Source organism: Vipera berus (genome assembly GCF_964194415.1).
Source record: "Vipera berus genome assembly, chromosome: 4".
Lineage (NCBI taxonomy): Eukaryota > Metazoa > Chordata > Lepidosauria > Squamata > Viperidae > Vipera > Vipera berus.
The window spans coordinates 53,546,130-53,565,201 of NC_138206.1; the positions used below are offsets into that span (position 1 = coordinate 53,546,130).

General features: G+C 33.6%; 1 protein-coding gene across 2 annotated transcripts in view; it reads left to right on the forward strand.

The window, feature by feature from the left end:
- The window catches only part of ITSN1 (intersectin 1), a 100,169-nt gene that overhangs the window by 40,138 nt on the left and 40,959 nt on the right, over positions 1–19,072 (forward strand). For both annotated transcript variants that reach the window (XM_081327431.1, XM_081327430.1), the window contains exons 15-25: positions 2,766–2,906; positions 4,564–4,651; positions 4,769–4,908; positions 8,868–8,989; positions 10,006–10,235; positions 11,500–11,621; positions 14,823–15,070; positions 15,724–15,883; positions 16,236–16,441; positions 16,673–16,752; positions 18,649–18,815. In XM_081327431.1, coding sequence (XP_081183557.1) covers positions 2,766–2,906; positions 4,564–4,651; positions 4,769–4,908; positions 8,868–8,989; positions 10,006–10,235; positions 11,500–11,621; positions 14,823–15,070; positions 15,724–15,883; positions 16,236–16,441; positions 16,673–16,752; positions 18,649–18,815 — 1,704 coding nt within the window. The remainder of the gene's footprint in view (positions 1–2,765; positions 2,907–4,563; positions 4,652–4,768; positions 4,909–8,867; positions 8,990–10,005; positions 10,236–11,499; positions 11,622–14,822; positions 15,071–15,723; positions 15,884–16,235; positions 16,442–16,672; positions 16,753–18,648; positions 18,816–19,072) is intronic.

Sequence of the window (19,072 nt, forward strand, 5' to 3'; positions counted from 1 at the left end):
CTATCTTATCTCCATCAACTGAAGGAGAGGCCAGTCTACAGAACCTCCAGGTGGCAGCATTAACACAGCAATGCAACAGCACTGAAGTAGCCACAAATTTGTGAAATTTCAGCCCCATGGAAGTCATCGTCCCAAATTATGGACACATTCTATAAATTAGCTGACTTGAAGAATGGGATCCTTGATGCTCTCTGAACGTCGTGGTTTTCTTGCAGACTTTTCATTAGCAAACTAGCTAACATCAGTGTACCAAGGACCCCACTGAGCTACAAATATTCTCATCTACTGGTACCATTTGAAGTACCTTGGTTTAAAACTGTTGCCACACGATGCGCCATTTCATCCAACTGAAAGTTAAAGATAAAGGAACACGAAAGTTTTAGTAATATATTTTACATTCTCCTTGGCAAAATTCTAGTATATCAGAGCAAGTTAACTATTTGCGTTTACTATCATTTCTCTTCTATAAACTGCTTCTTCTGTTGAGAGCCCCTGGTATCTATCATCTATATCAAACGTGTCAAACACAAGGCCCGGGGGCCAGATCCGGCCCGCAAAGTGGTTTCATGCGGCCCGCGAAGCCATCCTGGAAACAGTGAGGGAACGGCCCCCACTGCCTTGGCCCTGGCCCAGAGACCCTCCTTCTGCCAGAGACCCTCAGATCTGTCCCACTCCTGCCCAGGCCCCCATAGGCACCCTTGATGCGAACGATGTAGAGCTGGCCACACCCACCCAGTAGGCCATACGCACTCTAGCCACACCCACCCAGTAGGCCACGCCCACCCAGGTCATACTCACCCGGCCCCCTGAGGGCAACTGCAATGCTGATGCGGCCCTCAATGAAATTGAGTTTGACACCCCTGACTAACGTTAGTTTTGTTGTATCATAAATATCCATGCTACACAAATTTCAAGTGTCTTTCTAATTCCAAAAGCCTTCTGTTTTTCAGTAGCATCCATTCTTTCAGCCAGACTAAACAATAAGCTACAAAATATAATTTCAAATCAGGTAAACCCAATCCTGTTTCTTTTACATCTTGTAACAGCTTGTATTTAACTTGTGCATTTTTCTGCTGCTGCACAAATTTAGTTCTCTCTCTCTACTATTTTATGGTATATCAGTCAAAATGGGTATTGTCTGGAACCAAAGTAGCATTTAGGCAAAACATTCATCTAGGTCATAAAAATTCTCCCCAATGAATCAATTGCATTTTCTTTCATCTTAACATATTCTTTTAAACTTCATTCCTAGTTGTAACATAATTATCTTGAAATAGCAAACAGTTGAAATTTATCATATTGAAACCCAAAAATTTTACTTTCTTAATCTGGTAATCCATTTTATTAATTATATTTGATCTTGTTTTGGGTTTTTTTGAACATCTTTGTCTTCTGTTTCTTAATCTTAAAACCTTGTCTTGTTCCTTTTTATATTTCACATGATTTAGCTAAATTTCCATTGATTATTATTTGTGCTTTTTATGAAGCATAAATCATTTCATTTATTTATAAAATTCTCTCCAAGCTTCATAACTTCCAAAACTATAAATAGAAAAGTCCAATTCAAATTACCAAAAGTTTTTTCTACACCTAAAAATAATGCAGCTTGTTTTTCATTATGCTGTTCAAAATATTCTAAAATATCCAGTACAATTTTCACATTCTTTTTGCTGTCTTTTAGGTAAAAATCCACATTGATCTTCATGAATAAGTTCTTGTAAAATTAGTTTCAATCTGTCAGCTAGTACTGTTGTGAAAAATGTGTCATTATTATTCAATAATAATATTCGTCTATAATTTCTTGTTGAAATCAATTCTTATCCCTCTAGGTATAAATGCAGTATTTGCAGCTTTTCAAGTTTCTAGCGTCTTTCCTCTCTGTAAAATAAGATTCGCTATGTTTTGCAAAGGTTATAGAACTTCATCCTAAAATATTTATAGTAAGAGTCCAATAATCCATTTGGTACAGGTACTTTCCTTGGTTTAATTTAAAGCTTCAGAAACTTAGAGAAGAAAGAAAAGAAAGAGAAGAAAAGAAAAGATTATGAATGGAACTACATCTTTGATAGATTTTGGTGTTTTTTTTAACATCCATCTATTTTCTCCAAAGGAATATCATGCCCTTTCTATAAATTGGAATAGTACTGATGGAATGCTTTTTATATTGCCATATTATCCATTAATACAGCATCTCTCTCTCTGTTTCAATATCTTTTTTTTTCTTAATTTGTGTGCTAGACATTTTCCTGGTTATTTGCAAATTGAACATTTTTTGCATTGCATAAGTTCCCTTTTATTTCCATTTCTCTTACCTTCCGTATCTATAACTCTTGCTGTAAGAGTTTAATTTGATGAGAGATATTTATCTTTCTTGCAGGTTTCTTTAATTCTTTTTATCTCATCTAAAATAATCTGGGTTTCTCTTGATTCTTTTTAAGTTCAGTATTATTTTCTATGAAATATCCTCTAATAAAACTTTTACTTGCATCCCAGGCCATTCTTAAATCAGTATCTTTATTTAGCTTGTTTAAAAAAATACTGTTAAATTTCCTTTTACAATACTTCGCTATTATTTTTTGGTGTAATTGCATTTTATTTAATCTCCATCTAAAAGAAGTATATTTTCTTTTGGTATACTCAAATCAGAGTTTATAATCAGAAAAAGAAATCTTTTTCAACTTAGAAGTATAACTAAAAGAACTTGCAACCAGTTTTGTGTTCTAATTAAAATCTGAATAAATCAATATTTTCTTTCCCTGTTGAAGAATGATAAAAAACATCAACTGGAAGGGAAGCTTCAGGATATCAGATGCAGATTGGCTACTCAAAGGCAAGAAATTGAGAGCACAAACAAATCTAGAGAGTTGAGGATTGCGGAAATCACACATTTACAACAGCAGTTACAAGTAAGTATATAGTTTTTGAAAATGTTTAAAATTGTATCTTATGTACTCTTGCATTGAAATAATAGGACTTAATTTATGCAAGTTGATTTAATTTATGCTTAATTAATATCTGTATTAGACAATAAGTATGTGGCAACAGTGAAAATCAGCAGTATCTAAGGAAATGAACTTTTATTTGTGTCCCATTTTTTCTCTCCAGAAAACAGTGCATATGATGCTGTAGTTTTCTTCCCACATCCCACAGAATCTATTCTGATATTGAAATTTAGTTAAGTTGAGTAGCTATTAAATTACGCTGCCTAGGAGCAAGTGTACCTTAAATAGTCTCACAAAATACTTGAGGTTGGTCCTCTAGTTTTCTGAAGCAAAAAAATGTGGCATCTGAGATTTCAGGCAAATTTTCACTTTAAAATGCTGTCATTTCTTAATTTGGATGTTGTTCTATTGTTACTGCCCGCTTTACATTGCAGGCATTTCCCTAAGTATCTTTCAAAGACTATATTTAGTAACTTTTGTAGATAATTGTTAGTGATTGAAGTATCAAAAACTGAAATACTTTTATTTTTTCATAACAAAAATATTAACTATTAGAATGGGCATTTTTCATCTAATTTTCAAGCCAGATAGTTCATTAGTTCAGACATGTCAAACTCGTGATGTCGCGAGATGTATTGGGACTATTTTGCCATTGGTGGCAATGGGGTGGGCGTGGCTTCTGGATGACGCATCCGGCCTGCGGGCCGGCAGTTTGGCACCGCTGAGTTAGTTGGTAGTGTTTATATACTGGTTGAACCCTATAAAACTACACTTTCATCAAAAACTGATTTGGAATTTCTGTGAAATGTCTTTACCAAGTATCTGTTGTTTCTTTATTGCAGGGGTCCCCAACCTGTGGGCTATAGCCCATTACCAGGCCATGGGCACTCACCCCTACTTGTGCTAGCGCCATTGCCGTGGCAAAAACAGGGTGATAGCGCCCATGTGGCAAAAACGGGGCGGTGCTAGCAAGTGTCACACAGGCGCTAGCACCACCCTGTTTGCGTTGTGCGTGCTCGTGGCCCCTGTTTGTATGTGCACATGCGTAAAATGCTTCCCCCTCCCTTTCCCTCCGGTCTGCCAACTGAGAAAGATTGCAGACCTCTGTTCTATTGCACTCATATTTGGCTTACTGATAATGACAAGTGTTGTTCCCTGTTACAGTATTGTTCTGTTGTAATAAGAAACGCCATTGAAATGAATCTAAGGAAGAATAAGGCATGAAAAATTCTCTTCAAAATCTTTATTTGTGAAAAATTGGGTGTAATCTTAACAGGTTACTTCAGAGGAGGAGCTATTATCCTAATGTTATCTTTAGGATGGGATTCTTCATTAGTGTAACAAATTTGTTTTCAAGATTTTGTATGGAATTTTTCTGCCACTTCAAAGTGATAACAAATGTGTAGAGAGCCTAGACCTTGTTCTATTTGTGTTGTGAAAGGAAGTGATATCTATAACACAAAATAAGGGGAAATATTTGGAAGTATTCTACACAGTGGCTTTTTTTTGGCAGGCTTAAGGAACTGTTTTCTCAGAAAAGTGGTTTTTGTGGAATGATGAAACAATTGTGATATGATATTTGTGGTTATAGATACAACATTTCTCATGTTACTTCTTTTAGGAATCCCAGCAAATGCTTGGAAGATTGATTCCAGAAAAACAATTACTCAATGACCAGTTAAAGCAAGTTCAGCAAAACAGCTTGCATCGTAAGTTCATTTTAAAATGGTTCTCTGCTAGCAGAAATATGTATATTGAAAGGTCATTCCATTTAAGAATCAGAGAGTCTTTTTTAAAATATTCACTGTCAGTATTTTTTTAAATAGGGGATTCATTTCTCACTGTCAAAAGAGCTTTAGAAGCAAAGGAATTAGCATGCCAGCAACTTCGTAACCAGCTAGATGAAGTAGAAAGAGAAACCAGATCAAAACTTCAGGAGATAGATATTTTCAACAACCAACTAAAGGTAAACAGGTTTAAGTTATATTACAATTAAGCAAATCCTCAACTTCACCATTTGCAGAATTAATTGTGAAAATTGACGAGCATGCATGGAATTTTTTAATAAAAAAATTTGTCCCTGGTTTTAGGTTGAATATGTTTTTGGTGGTAAAATATATAAATGTAAGAGGAAAGAAGAAATGATATTGATTATTAGCAAATTGTTAGAATTTCCCAGTGCCATTGAAAATTTGTCCCATAAAACTGAGTGTCCCAAAAGATAACATATTCACCTTTTATTTGAATGCACTTCTAAGAATTAAGAATTCTTAGAATTAGGAATTCTTAGAAAGCTAAATGGACAATTATTGATCAGGCCAGAATTAGCTTTTTTTAAAAAAAAAAACCATTAGCGTCACATTTGACTGGTTTAATTCTTTAAAGACATTGATTTAAGGTACTTAATACAATCAGAGCAAAATTGTCCAGGAATGTAATATTGGTACATATTTGTCATCATGCTTTTAGCATTTCTCATTCCTGTCTAATTTCTTTTTAAAATTAAAGTGTTCTGAAGATAGGATATGGACTAGATGAGATGCTAAAAACATGATGACAATTATTATCAACATTGCATTCCTGGACAATCCATGTTTTTGAAGAATTAAACCAGGAAATTGTGGTTCTAATTTTTTTTTTAAATCTAATTCTGACCTGGTCAATAACTGCCTATTTAGCTTTCTAAGTATTTAGTAACTTCTCTGTCTAGTAATTATTCTTGTCTTGGAAACTGCTTGCTGGCTTACTCAGAATAAGGTTCTGTTCAAAGAGTGTGTGGGATTTAGGCCAGGGAGATCCATAATCAGTAACTGCACAGTTGTATAGGAGATTGTGATCATTGACCAGAATTTCACTAAAAACAGTCTAAAAGTTTAAAACATAAAATTAAAAGAGCAAAGATAGCTATATAGTCAATATGAATAGGTCAAGTGAATTTTACAAAAACAGAATTTTAGTTCAGATTGGAGCTTGATGCTAGACTGCTTTTTTACTGGGCTCCTGTCACATACTCAGAAATTGCAGAATCGATTAAATAGCTTAAATTCGGTGTTAATTTTATCACTGTTGGAAGTTATATGTAGTAGTTTGGAATTGCAGATACCTGTATTAACCTATTTGTTTAATTTTATAGATTGCAACATACTGATTCCAAAGGAGTGGCATTTACTTATTGCAGGGCTTTTCAACCTTTTCACCCATTGTACCACTTTTAGGATATGGCAACATCCGAGTACCACCAGTTGCCTAGCAAGGTGTCAAAAACCTGATGACCCCTTCCCCCAAAGAGGAAAAAAGTGATGAAGTAAAGGTAGTCTTCGACTTACAACAGGTCACTTAGTGACTGTTTGAAGTTACAATGGCACTGAAAAAAGTACCCCCCAAGCCACAGCCAAGCAAGACACCTGTCTGCCTGCCCGGCAGTGCTCTTCCTCCTGTCCGAGGTTTTCATTGTTGTGAGCATTTCTGTTGAGGATTGGCAGCGGGGGTGGGATGGGGGGGTGTTTGTTTTTTATTCCCCCCCATCTGCTGGGTGGTTGCAGCAGGTTTTGGTCGCTTCACATGACCCTGGGACACTGTGACCGTCATAAATATAAATCAGTTGCCAAGTATCTGAATGTAAATCACAAGACCCTGGAGATGTTGCAACATTCCAGCTGATCGGCGCTTCTTCTGGGCTCAGAAGTGCCAGGATCATTCCCCTCCCCCGCTACCACTTTTCTAGGATGGTCATGTACCACCTGCCAGGTGCCAATGTACCACAGGTGGTACCCGTACCACTGGTTGAAAAGCCCTGACTTATTGTAGTGCCTATTTACAAAGACAATCAAGACTTAACTGCTAGTTATCAGCTTATAAATCTTTTAAATACAATTAACAAAATTTATTTTTTATTTATTTATTTATTTTTATTACATTTATATCCCGCCCTTCTCCGAAGACTCAGGGCGGCTTACAAGCTTAGCAGTAGCCTTCATTCTATGTATATGCCTGCTTGTATATGTATATGTATATGTATATGTATATGTATATGTATATGCTATATATATATGTATATGTATATGCTATATATATATATATATATACATATATGTATATGTATATACATGTATATACATGTATATGTATATGTATATGTATATGCTAAGCATCTATATGATATTCTATACTATTCTATACTATTTCATGGAAAAATGTTTCTTGCCCTAAAGAAGACATCCAGGCTGTATTTTTCTATTTAAAAGTAGTATATAATTCATTTCCCAGGAATAGCTATTGGGTGAAGCCGTCAACTTCTAAATTATATGACAATTTCGTTACAAATCAGGTTGCCTTTGTGTTGCCAATTCCTGTTCAAAAAAGAGTGAAACAAGGTTGTTTAATTGCTAACTTCCTTTTAAATGTCTACATAAACTCCATAATCCAAACTCTAGAAAATATTGAATTTCACCCAGCCCAGTTGGGTAATAAATGTATCTCATTTTTTATATGAGATGATGCCATCATTCAGTATTGAACAAACCAAGGCATTTAAATATTCATAGAGAGTGCAAGTTCTTGATGTGTGCTTAGATGCACCGTTAAATTAATCTTATTAATGTATTTTAGCTTAAACTTGATTTTTAAGCATAAACTTATCTTTAAATTATTAAATTATTTTCAGTATTATATGTGAACTCTTAACTACTGGCTATTAATAAGAAATATAGACAGATTGATCCAATTAATAATTAATTGCAGATGATGAATACCTAAGCTAAATATTGAAAATATATTATACATTATTATTGCACTTAAATAGAAATACTACTACAATGATTTTGTTTTCCTTAAGTTGTCTTCAGTGTTGTTTGATGTGTACTTCTGCTTATTTTAATTTTACGGATTTTGAAATTTGTGTTTAGAATTGACATGTTCAGTATATTAATGTTAATCTTATAATAAGAACATTTATCAAGGGGTCTGAACAGCTTCACCAAGGGGAAAATTTTACAATGAGTTTACCTTTCTAGTTTGGAAAAACAGTGAACAGAGTAGGCAGGAAAAAAATCACGAAGACTAGATAAGGAGAAACTCTTTTATTACTGTAGTTGTTGTTAGAATATTGCTGTAACGTTATACCCAATTCTGTTAACATATTTTGACAGATTGTAATATTATAGGAATACAGGCTTGTTAGGCATTGTTAAGATGGTAAAACTAGAATTGGGACTATCATTTCAAGTACAATACGGTTGAGACATGACATACCCTGTCCTGTATGAACATAAATTAGTAATGGTTCTAGAACATCAGACTTAGGTTTTTGAGATTATAAAAACTATTCTGATGGTTATTGATAGTATGTCAGATTCAGAGCTGCCTTTCCATCTCAAGGGTAAGAGAATTAATGTTTGGAAATTATTATTTTAAGTGACCATTAAGGACAAGATGCAGGGAATGAACAGCATTTTGCATAGAACGTTTGAAAGATTTGAAAACCTGCACATTCTGTTAAGGATGTACAAGCACTTCAGATTCAGAAACAAAAGCAAACAAGTTGAATTTGAATTGTAGAATCCTTGGTGCTTTCTGAGCTTGGCAGTTTGCTACATATATTCTCTTTTGTTGATAAACTAGAATTTAAGGTGATAAGTCATGTAGACTTTTTATAAACAATTCTTGTCATTTCAGATTGTCCCATAAAAGCGGTAAACTTTTAGGTTTGAAAGTCAAGATCGAATTTAAAGCAGTTGAATAACTACAACAAATATAATATCAGATATAAATCATACTACAGTGAGTTTGAAGTAAGGTGATTATATAAAATGTAAAATTAGTTTATTTGGTTATTCTGGAAGAGCTTTGGCTCTTCATGCTGAGAAACAGGGAACTGTTTAAGATGTCCTCTGCATTATATAGTAACCCACCATTTCATTATTGTAGGACCTGAGGGAAATACATAACAAGCAGCAGCTACAAAAGCAAAAGAATTTAGAAGCTGACAGACTAAAACAGAAGGAGCAGGAGAGGAAAACAGAGCTGGAAAAGCAGAAAGAAAACCAGAGGTAAGCTCGAATTTGGAAACCATATTGCTTCATAAAATGAGTTGATCAAAATCTTTGATCAGTCAGTTATTTGTACTCTGGAGGGACTAATTGTCCATATATTTGCCAGAAGCTTATTTTTTTGATAGGGATGCATAATTCTTTGATTTCTTTCAAATAAATTGTGTCATATTTTAATATCTGCCAAAAAAAACCTATTAATGGAAACATTTAATATTTAACAAACTAGCAGTGCTTCCTTAATTTAAATTTGTATTTCCCTGGCTAAAGTATGGATATCCCAAGGAACCAAATGATACCATAGGTGCACTTACAATTGATCCAAAGCATGTTTCTCACTGGGGGTCCAACTATCACACAGTTTGATTTTTATTTATTAATATTTTCTTACTGTTGTACATCAATATGTGTCCAGGCATAATTATATTCAATTAGGATAAATTTCACTTTACTTAAAATAATAACCTAAACATTAGATAGCTGATCATCTGTTTGTTGCAATAGGTTCAAGCTAACAGTAACACATTCCCTCTTTCTCTCCCCCCTCCCTTCCTCTCTCTCTGACACACTCCCTCTCTTTCTGTCTGTGTGAAGGGGGGGGGGGTCCTTGGTGCTTTCTGAGTTTGGTTGTTTTCTTGTAGACATTTTATTACCCAAACTAGGTAACATCTTCAGTGTTAGTAAGGAATGGGGTTTGCTCTCAATTTATATTCTAGTGGCTTGCTCTGTCAGTGTTGCTGGGAACAACAGTCAAAAAATAACACCCCAGTCAAAGAACTACCATAACAGCAAACAGCCCACCAAAAGAACCACCAAGATCACTCCCACCAACATCTCTGAATATCTCCCTGATTTTTTAAGACCTTTTCCAGGTAAAACAATATATTAGAAGTTCTGCCATTGTTGAAAGCATTGAGGCATCTGGCAAGGAAATATCTCTGCAATTACATGGGTTGTCTAGTATATTTCTAAATTTCTATATTTCTAAATACCATTTATATGTTTGCACTAATTAGAAAAACCCAAGATAGAGAAAGACAGTGGCTTGACAGAATACAACAGGAAGAAGAACATTCACGGTCAAGAAAAAATCAAGAGGAAGAAAAACAAAAATGGGAAGAATTAAACAAAAAGAAAGAAAATGATGAGAAGAGCAAACATGAAGTGCAAGAAAAAATGAATAAATTTTTTCATCACCATAAAGATTCAACAAAACCAACTTTTCAAGCTCCCTGGTCAACTGCAGGTACAAAATAATGGAATATTCAGATTAAATGCTCATAAAATCTTACGTTCTTCTCTTGATGTACTGGGGTAGCTTCTGCTGACTGAAGATTTCCTCATTTTCTGACCACTAATTTAACATATTTTTATATTTATTATTTTTATGACTGCATTTTATAATTTTACTGTAAATCACTTGGAGATGCATTTTGGAAACAGTATAGAGGCAATAATAAATATTTTGTTTTAAATAAATTACTACTATGAACAAAGCAGATTAAACTGGAAGCAAATTAGAAGCAGGCTACAATTTATTTTTTGTTTTTTTCCAATACACAGTAGAACCTCAGTGTTTATAAGTCTCTAAATTAAAGCTAGAACTATATGCAAATACATTCAAATTACTATTTCAGAAATATGATTTAAAACTTCTGTTGATATCCTGTTTTTCCCCCATAATCTTAAACTATCCGCATACTTGTCGTCCTATAAAGGAAGCTTCTTTTGGAGAAATGGGGGTTCAATGAAAAACAGTTACCCTAAAACCAAAATATAGTTCTGTGCTAATACAGTCTTTTAATCAACGGGTTTAACCAACTCAAATAAGAACAGCACACTCAAAAGGATGTACAGCCAAAATAAAAAATAAAAAATCGTTTTTTGCTTTCTCTTTTCCCTTCCCCAAATGTTTTATTTAGATGCAGTTGGTTTGATTATTTTTAAATATAATTTGATGTCACACTTTCATGCTCACGTACACACCATTATATACAGTGAAAATTCAACATCATTGGGCAAATGATGTAAATGCCACATTATTCAATTTATTGATTAATAGACCTCTTAATTAGACATTTCAGTGAACACGTACTTGGTACAAGCACATCTTTTTTCATGTAATAGCAACTGAAATTTTTATAATGTCATTAGTTTTTATTCATTTTTTATTTTTATTAAAATAGTAAATACAAATAATGAAAACACCACCCAAATATATTGTTAACAAACTTACATACAGTATAGTGGTTAAATAAAATAAAAGTAACAGAAAGGGGAAAAAACACTAATTTAGAATATACATAGAATAATTGTGAAAATATTTTGCAACCTGCAGTTTATCCTCATATCCTAAATTGTGTTTAAATGAATGTTTGAATTCTGTTTCTGCTACTGCAAAAATTAAGATTACATTGAGAATGTGAATACAAATGATGTTGATGTATGCAAATTAAATTTGTCTCTTGAGATATAATTCAAAAACAACATGTCTGTTTTTGTGGATCTAGAAAAGGCTCCACTAACTATTTCTGGTCAGGAAGATGTAAAAATAGTGTATTATCGAGCTTTGTATCCTTTTGAATCCCGAAGCCATGATGAAATCACTATCCAGCCAGGAGACATGATTATGGTAAGGGAAGAATGCAGTATTACCCCAAAATCACAAACCTTAATCTTAACATCTTAATAGAGGAGATATGTTGTGAAATAATGAGGCTCTGCAATAATGTCTGGGGATGTTATAGAGATTATAGGTCTGTAAGAAGGCAAATATGGTGATGAATAAGGCTGTGCAGTCTTGGATTTAAAGGCAAAAAGATGTTTTGGAGGTTATTGTCTGCAACTGGAAAAAGATGTACTTATTTTAGAGTTGCTGGCAAACTAAGGAGTTCCTAGAAAAGTTGGCTTTTTAAATATTTTTTAAACTTGCATTTCAGTTTTTTCTATAGCTGTAACTATAGAAAAACTCTTTAACCCTTCCTGAAGCCTATAAAGTTTTTATAATTCCTGTATAACCAGGAATAAAAAGAGGGAAACATCAGTGGAACGTCCTTGTTTGTAAGCTTTTTTCATAGACAGGATTTTAATTATTTGATGTATATAATGTAAATATACTTATTTTGGAGTACTAGGGAATGTTTTTTTTCTCTGTCAAAGTTTAAAATATTGACTTATAGGAACTTTAATTTGATGTTTAGGTATGGTGATAGATCTTAACTTTATGATTACATGAAGTTTACTAAAAGTTGTGTTTATAATTTTCTAGAGTTAATTTTTCAAATGAAAGAATAGCATGAAGTATGTTTGTATGCATTCTTTCATGTTTAGTTTAGTAACATTTTTTTACATACAATACATTCAAGACTATAAATCTCTGTGTTTATATGATAGAAAGTACTAGTACACAGGATTTGTACATGAATAGGTTTATTTAAAAAAAATTAGGGATGCAAAACCTGAATGCTCCATGCATTTCCCCAACATTCTGAGAGGTTGTTGTTATTGTTGTTGTTATTATTGATTTGCATTTTTTTTTTCATTTATCAAATCCTTCTGAAGAATCTAGGATAGGCAGGTGTTGATGTTTGATGCTATTAAAGGTATTGTTATTGGATATAAGCTATTCTAAGTAAAGCTGTATTTTGCAATTGACGGTAATTTTGTCAATACCAATGGTGCCCAAATTATTTTGGGATTGCACCCAAGGTGCCTATTACTATTGGTATTACCCTTGCTTTCTTTTGCACAGTTGTTCTATATCTCTTTGCAAGTCTTTGTATTTTGTTATCTTTTCCAGTTCTTTCTCTTCTATTCTTCTGTCTCCAAATACTGCCACATGCACTATCCAGACTTTTTTGTTGTTCTTATCAATAATTGTTAAGTCTGGGGTGTTATGTGGCAGGTGTATGTCAGTTTGAATTCTAAAATCCCAGAGCAGTTTAGCTTCTTCATCTTCTATTACTTTCTCTTTTATTCATATGTTTGCAGGTAAATTGTATTTCTTGCAGATTTTTCCAATCCACCATTTTTGTTACTTTGTCATACCATTGCCATAGTAGTATGTGCAGTCTTCTTTCAGCAGCTAACCAGGTGATCCACTGCTTCTTCAGCTTCTTTGCAGAGGTGGCACCTACTTTCTTTTGCCGTCTTCTCAATTCTGGCTTTGTGTATATTTGTTCTTAAAGCTTCATCTTATGCAGCCTTAATGAGCTCCACTGTCTCTTTCTTAAACTTCCCTGCTCTTAGATACTACAGGTCTTGTTTTTATCTGCTTTGCCAGCTATTTTTTAATGTACTGGCCATGTAATACTTGTGTCTTCCCATATTTCTTTTCTGTTCTTCATTTGGCTTTTCTTGTAGGCCAGTTTGGTCTCTCCAGTACTCAGTAGGCCTTCCTGGTATATTAGCTCCAGTGCATTTTCTTCATTGTCCTTCTGATATTCTAGTGCCCTTTTTTCTTTCTCAACTGTCTGATGCACTTGCAACATTTCATGCCCACTTATTTTCCAAGACAAGCAGATTATGTCAATATCCCTGCAAGGATGAAGGGCATGATTCATTGTCATTCTTTTTCTGATCTTCCTATCCAGGGCTTTTAGTTCTACACGAGTCCAGTCTCCTATTCCAACTGTGTAGCTAATAACTGGAATCAGGTGTCAATTGCCTTAACAGTATTTCCTCCACTGAGTTTGGAGTTCAGAAATTCTTCATTCTCTTGATGTATTCACTTCTTTTTCTTGACTTCAGTCAGAAGTCAGCTTGAAATATGCCCAAGTGGTGATCGTCTTCATCCAGACTCTTGATGTTATTTCCACAGGGCATCTTGATTCCTTCAGTTTTTACTATTTTCCCCTCATTTGATAAAGAGGGTGGCACAGTCCAAATTCCATTCCAATATCTTATCTGTATATATGGACTGTATTAAGCAAGGATTGTATTTCAGATGGTGTTTTTCCATATAACTTCAGATCGACCAAGTAAAGGAGATGGAATAGCTTGATAGATATTTTTGATGTTTGATAGCCATGGCTTTGCAGACCTGTGAAGATTGTAAATGCAAGGATTGGTTGCAAACTTTTCCATTATTGTCATAACTGAATGGTCACTAAAAGTAGTTGCTCAATGAGGACTAGCTATATAACATTGAACAATCCCTCTCAGCTGATTCATTTATATGCATACCTCTGGAGCGCTTCTCTTTACACCTTTTTAAAAATTTAGAATGTTGTTCAAATGTTCTTTCTAACAAGGAGCCAGACACATACAATTAGTTGTATATTTTTGCATTTTTATCTCAGTATTATAAACATTTTGTGATAAATTTTTAATACAGTATATAAATAAATAATGAAATATACACTATTACCTGATGTTGTTTCCTTCAGATCATGACAATGGACGTTAATATATAAAACAAATACCCATAGTTGTTGAAGCATAGTTGCATAAGTAGGAAAATAATTAGGCTGTAAATACTAATGCAGATTTAATATAAATTTATTGTTTATATTTTACTGTTATTTGCCTTCAGTTATATATGTTGTGTCTCTTATACTTAGAAAAATATAGAAATATTTAGATTATATTGTCCTAAATTGGTATAATTGGAATTGCTCTCTGGTGGGTTTCTTGGAGACCATCTGTTTTCATTACTACCTGTCAATAAGCTTTGTCAAAGCTTTTTGTTTCAGTCACTACAGATTTACTTACATTTCATTAATTATAATACTATTGCTCTAAAATTATTAAATATTCTTAATTTGGTGAAAATATTATTTGTGGAAATCATTTTAGTTTTATGCTTTGAATTAACTTATTTACATTTGAACAGGTGGATGAAAGCCAAACTGGAGAACCGGGATGGCTTGGAGGTGAACTTAAAGGAAAAACAGGATGGTTTCCTGCAAACTATGCAGAAAAGATGTCTGAAAATGAAATTCCAAGTTCCATAAAGCAGTTAACTGATATGACATCTGTACCTAAAATTTCCTTACGTGAAACCCCTTCAATACCTATGGCACCACCTGTTCCTACAGATTCAAGTCCTACTAGCAACAACTGGGCGGACTTCAGTTCAACGTATGATTTCATTGGAATTTCAATTTTTCTTCCTTTTGGTAATTGTATAAGTGAATGACTGAAATAAATTATACCACTTTCACTATTAATTTTACAAGAGGTTTTAAATTACATACTGAAGCACATCATCTGCCCTTAATTTCTGGTATATTAGTGGCTTCAAAACGGATCAGCACAGTAAAATTGAGTTCAAAAATTATTTGTCCTGAACTCTTTTTTACTGTCTGCTCTTAGAAAGCAGATAAAAATTTGTATTGTTAGATTACAAACTTTAGAAAATATTCCAAAAAGAAATTTATTTTAAAGATTTTTTTTTTAAAAAAATCACTGAATTTAAAGCCATGTAAAGAAATCCATGGTCAAAATTGCCTTCAGAAGGTCCAAGCACCTATTGTTCCTTTCCCTCTTTGTCACTCTTTTGTGCAATCCAAGGTGGCATAAGGCCTCCAGGGCCTCCAAGGCCTCATGGTGAATATCTGTTCTGCACATTTTATGTCTTGACAAGATCATGCAGTAGCAGTAATATCGAAAGAGATGCAGGAATCATCAGTGATCCAGGATTATTCTGGGAAATACGTTATATATCATGATTAGAGAGAAAACATGCGTCTCAACTATGGCAATGATTATATCCATCATTTCTCTCTATTCAGTTGGCCAACAACTACTAGCGATAAGCAAGAAACAGATAACTGGGATGCTTGGGCAGTTCAGCCTTCCCTTACAGTCCCAAGCACAGGACAGTTAAGGCAAAGATCTGCCTTTACTCCTGCAACTGTTACTGGATCCTCTCCTTCTCCTGTTTTGGGTCAGGTGAGTTGATATTTGTGAGCAAGCTAAATACCATACGGGCATAGATTTTATTGGGTACTTTGCATTGTACTTGTACTCCTGCTTTATGAAACAGTTAATGGATTAGATAAGTAATATAACTGATAGTATCACTTTACATGAAGAGGCAGGAAAACAGCAATTTAGGAATTCCTGAGTCCATACTGTCCAAAATAAAGAATGTACAGTAAGGCTAAACAAATACACTGGAAATTTCAGAGTACCATGGTAACACCACAATCTATGAATGTTGTGCCTCCTCATTCCCATTTTATATTTTATTGATTATTATAGTATATCAAATAAACTCAACCTAACTTCAATATCTAACTAGGGTGAAAAAGTAGAAGGACTTCAGGCACAAGCATTGTATCCTTGGCGAGCCAAGAAAGACAACCATTTAAATTTTAACAAGAATGATATCATCACTGTGTTAGAACAGCAAGATATGTGGTGGTTTGGAGAGGTTCAAGGACAAAAAGGATGGTTTCCTAAATCCTATGTGAAGCTTATATCAGGTCCTATAAGGAAATCAACCAGGTAATTTTATTTTGCTACGTAAAATAATAATAGAAGGATTATTTTATAAGATTATGTATATGAACATGTGTATAAAAAATTGTTTAAAGAGAAAAAGTAACGTCCATAATCTAGAAATAACAATGGATATTCATACATAGTAGATGTACATCAATGTGTTGTGTATTCTTTTTAAGTTGTCCTCACTGAATAAGCTGCAAAAAACTTTGATCCTTCTTTGTTCTTTCTTAGCATGGATTCTGGATCTTCAGAGAGTCCTGCTAACTTAAAGAGGACATCACCAGTTTCAAAATCTACATTTTCAGGAGAAGGTTAGACTTTTAACTGGAAATATACTGGATTTTTATATAATAAATTATAAATAGCAACTGAGAGCAAATTTGAAGTATGCATATACATAGAATTAAGGCTATTGCTAAGCACATTGATTTGTGCTTTAGATTGTAAGCCGCCCTGAGTCTTCGAAGAAGGGCGGGATATAAATGGGATTTTAAAAAAAATTACTATTAAATTAAATTAAATTCTGTGCATTAAATTCTGAGCACAGTAAATGTTTTAGTAGATTACAAAACAGCCAAGTTCTATCCAGATTTTCCTTTACCACCTTCTCTTTACAATTATATAGGATTGTTACTTGTAGAGATACTCTATTGTTTAACAATAGCATTTTGGGTGGAAAATTTTAGCACATCTGAAAGCACAGTTTTGGGAAATACTGCTTTGTCATATGCTATTTTTTATTTCCTTTTGTCTAAGTTCTTTCATGGTTGCCTACCATATTTAAATTTATTTTTGGGATCAGAAGTCTTTTAATCAATCCCATTTCTAGCTGGGCTAAAGGATTTTGGACAGATGGCTATCTAGTCTCTGTTGAAGACCTCCAATGTAGGGGAACATGCCATTTTATGACACTATTTATTCCATTAATTAGCAACTATTATCAGGAAATTCCTCTTAATGCCTACCCTGAAGCTACTTTCTGATACTTTCAACCATTGGCTCTGATTCTGTCTTCCAGAGCAACAGAAAACATCTACTCTTCTTTAAACATTAAAAACATCTCTCTCCTCTTTTACAATCTAAACATATCAAGTTTCTTCAGATAATTTGTGTCTCCCTCCATTTTGGTAGCCCTGCTTTGAACTTGCTCCAGTTTGTTGACATCTTTTTTATAAGTGTAAACGTGACACAGTATCCAAGTGGACCTGACCATACAAAATAAGTCCTAACATAAGACTTTATGTTCTTGTTAATACATCCCAAAATAATAGTTGCTTTTTAGCAGCAGTTTCACAATTCTGGCCCTTGTTGAATTTGTGTTCTAGAATACCCAAATCCTTTTCACATGCATTGCTACCAAGCTAAGCTTCCATCATCCTATACCTGTGTCTTTCATTTTTACTCCACAATACAGGATTTAACATTCTATTTATTAAATTTCTTTCTCATCATCATTTCATCATCCCATTTAAAAGATGTCTAGATTTTTGTGCTTTAGACGTTAAAGCACTTATACCTTTCATAATAACTTCCCCCAGGCTTTTTATTTATTTTGGATTGAGAACTAAGGTGTATTCTACACAAGAAGTGTTATTATAGTTAGGCCTTCATACACTGTGATGAGAATATTAAAGTCCAAAAATTAAAAGTTACTTTTTCACTTTAACAGAGGAGGAGCTATCACACAGTATTTTGGAGCTACTGATATCCAGAATTTAGTTAAAATGTTTTGTAGGCCATTGAGCTTTATTTGTCCAGAAATTATTGTATGATAGGGAAAATGGATATTAGTTTAAATTTCCATTTATAGAATACAACTATTTAAATAGAAAACATGCAATTAAGTGTAAACTTTGTTGCTTTGAACAGTAAGATGGTAGCATATAAATTTCATAAATAAACTAGACAACCTATGGCCCATTGGATCATTGTTTCAGAAGTATTTTTTTTACTTAAACAGAGAAACAGAACAACTTTTTTTTATGTTCACATGCTAATATAAAATGCTTTTCCAGGGGAAGTAATCCCTCTAAAACTGCTTTTATTTTTATTCTAGAACCCTCCTGAAAGAAATTTGTGACATCTAAAAATCCTATTTAAGGGAAAATCAGAGATCAGAAATTAGTGTATGTCACATTGCATGAAAGTAGCCTGCAAATTATTTAATTATAAGCATTTTCTCACTTCCAAACCATTTTGCTTTTTAGAATATATTGCTATGTATACATATGAGAGCTCTGAACAAGGAGATTTAACATTTCAGCAGGGAGATTTAATTCTTGTGACCAAGAAAGATGGTGATTGGTGGACAGGAATGCTGGGTGAAAAGTCTGGAGTGTTTCCATCTAACTATGTTAGACTCAAAGACTCTGAGGTAAAATTCATACATTTTATTTATTAGAAACAATTTATGTAACCGAATATTTCAAATATGATTATCAAATAAGTATGGGGAAAGGAAGAAACATAAAATATGTTAAACTAAACTATATCAAAAGTAGGTTTTTATTGGCAATATTCTTCAGATTCTGAAGAGGATTTTAGATTCTGAGGAATTACTGTTCTGGAGGATCAATTATGCTTAAAATATGATTCATCTATATACTCTGTGTGTGTACACACACATGTGTG